The sequence below is a fragment of the Asparagus officinalis genome, chromosome 2 (assembly GCF_001876935.1).
Source record: "Asparagus officinalis chromosome 2, Aspof.V1, whole genome shotgun sequence".
Classification (NCBI taxonomy): Eukaryota; Viridiplantae; Streptophyta; class Magnoliopsida; order Asparagales; family Asparagaceae; genus Asparagus; species Asparagus officinalis.
In genome coordinates this window covers 73,992,755-73,995,130 of record NC_033795.1, presented here as the reverse complement: position 1 = coordinate 73,995,130, position 2,376 = coordinate 73,992,755, and the positions used below count along the sequence as shown (strand labels likewise).

The 2,376-nt window shown below is 36.9% G+C and overlaps 1 protein-coding gene across 1 annotated transcript in view; it reads right to left on the bottom strand.

Annotated features, from left to right (window-relative positions):
* Positions 388 to 2,376, bottom strand: part of LOC109831607 (AP2-like ethylene-responsive transcription factor At2g41710) — a 30,906-nt gene continuing 28,917 nt past the window's right edge. The window contains exons 7-9 of the mRNA XM_020398964.1: positions 1,405 to 1,454; positions 707 to 1,284; positions 388 to 614 (exon numbers count right to left, since the gene is read on the bottom strand). Of these exons, the coding sequence (XP_020254553.1) occupies positions 564 to 614; positions 707 to 1,284; positions 1,405 to 1,454 (679 nt within the window). The 3' untranslated portion in view covers positions 388 to 563. The remainder of the gene's footprint in view (positions 615 to 706; positions 1,285 to 1,404; positions 1,455 to 2,376) is intronic.

Here is a 2,376-nt window from a genome sequence, read left to right as displayed (position 1 = left end):
ATACTTTCTTGTTTGTTTATACTTTAGGATTTAATAATATATGTGGTTAAATTTCTTAGGATAATTAGGATAAAAAGAAACTAGTATAACTTATTATTAGATTTAGATTTGCTCTTTTTCTGCCTTAAAAGTTATTTATAAATTAATCAATCAAAATAATAATTAATAGTTAATATGTTATACTTTTCTTAAGTGGTTTAATAATCTATACTTAATAGTATTCTAGGATTATTATTTTCAAATGATTATTTATGCATAAATTTTAATTTCATTTTTATAATCTATCTTGATAAGCTAGACTTTCTTTAATTAGATAAATAGGTTATACTTGTTAATTCTAATAATGAAGGGGGGAAAGAACGTAATTTTTAGATCTATATAGATAAGGAACAGTAATATACATCCCAAAACTTAAAGTAACTGATTCTTCCTTTTCCCTTTACAATCAACGAAAGCTTTATAAATCCACAAAATTCACGGCTGTTCCCAAACCAAAACACGCTAAGAGGGCGATCAACGTTAAAAAGAACAATGCCGCTGTAGCTATTAAAACCTTCCCTGTTTTATCCTTGGCACTGGTAAGAATATGCACCATCTATGTCTTTCTTTTTCATCTGCAAACAAAAACAACAGATATATTCAGTATCAGAAAGGGTTTCAACCTCAGCAGCTAATTAAACACTAGAATTATGGAAAAGCTACTGACTGTCGCAGTGATAGATTGGCTAGTTGGTGGAACGAGGGTACTCCATAAAACAGGGTCAGATACAGGATCCACTGGATTCCAACTAGTACTCAAGGGTTCAGAGAAAATAGGAGAGAATGTATATGGAGTTCTTTGGACAGTAGTGTCACATAGACCTGAAGTAACTCCAGCTGATCTATCAACATCAAGCTCACTACCGCCAGCAAACAATAGAGGAACCGCAGACTTTCCACGGTCCATCTCATTATTACGACAAGTACTAGTCTCAATTTCGGATGACTTGTCAACGAAATTCTTGAAGGCCACAGATTTAGATAGAATACCGCACGCAGATAAACTTGGTGTAGCATGAGCCTTGCCTTTGTTAGGAAGACCAAGAGATGGAAGCTGATATGGCTCAGTTTTCTGAATAGGTGAGCATCCCAAAGCTCGGAGGTCTTTTCCAATATCTTCCTCGGATTCTAATTGACGGGATTTATTGGGCTGCCACCACCTAATGTAATTTGTTAGATCAATCTTTCTTTCCATTCCGAAGCTACCTACACTACCATATTTCCCTCCAGCGGGTGCATCTGTACCTGTATTCAACAAGAGAACATTCAAGCTAGCCATTTATCTGCAGGATTACAATTAGTTGGATTATGCCATAAAGGAACCCGCTGTTACTGTTGCAGGCTCATGTTAGAATAAGTACTTACACCCAGGCATCTGACCAAAAGATGTCTCCCATCGGGTGCCTTGAGATTGTCTGAAAGAAATAACAAGAGTTAAAGAGAGCAACATAATGATACCACTTTCAGATATTTAATAACTAAGAGTCGCATAAAAGCTTCTAAGACAATGTTTATTCTACGCAACATCAACTAAACAGAATAACACAGAGAAGTATCCATACGACTCCATAAAATCATTGTTGGGGTACACAAATATGGAGGATATATCATTATTCCTTCAATTTCTTAAAGAATAGAGGATCATTTTGATAAAAGGTAAGGGTCAGTTGGTCATTTGTTAATATCATTCAGTGTGCGAGTTCCATCACTCCAAAAAGTTCTATTACTCTCATTCCCCCATCTTCTTCTCATTTATTGTGTGAGTTTGTTGGTCGTAAAATGAGATATCAAATTTTGTATTAATTGAATTGTTTATTACAAATCCAAATCACTTTTACACAGAAGCAAAGAGAATTGATTTGATCTCTTTTTTGTTTAACGTGAGTTCTTTGGGGCGATAGGATGTTTCCCTCGATGCTCGTGTCGAGTTTACTTTCATTTGACGATTCGAACGAGGTTGCGGACAAACTTCAGCGCGTGGTAAAAGTTTGGTTGGAAGAGTTTGAAGGTCAAACAAGTGCTTGATTGCTTGTAGGCCAAGTATGGCGAGATCTCAAAGTTCGGTCCTCTTCTCCTGAGGATTCGAACAAGACTGCCAATAAGCTTCGTCGCGTGGTAGAAGCTTTATCTGAGTTTGAATACCCGAGCTAGAATATTTGAGAGCCGAGTGCACAAGATGCTAGGTTCGTCTCTTTGTCTCGGTCCTCTTCTCCTGAGGATTCGAACAAGACTGCCAATAAGCTTCGTCGCGTGGTAGAAGCTTTATCTGAGTTTGAATACCCGAGCTAGAATATTTGAGAGCCGAGTGCACAAGATGCTAGGTTCGTCTCTTTGTCT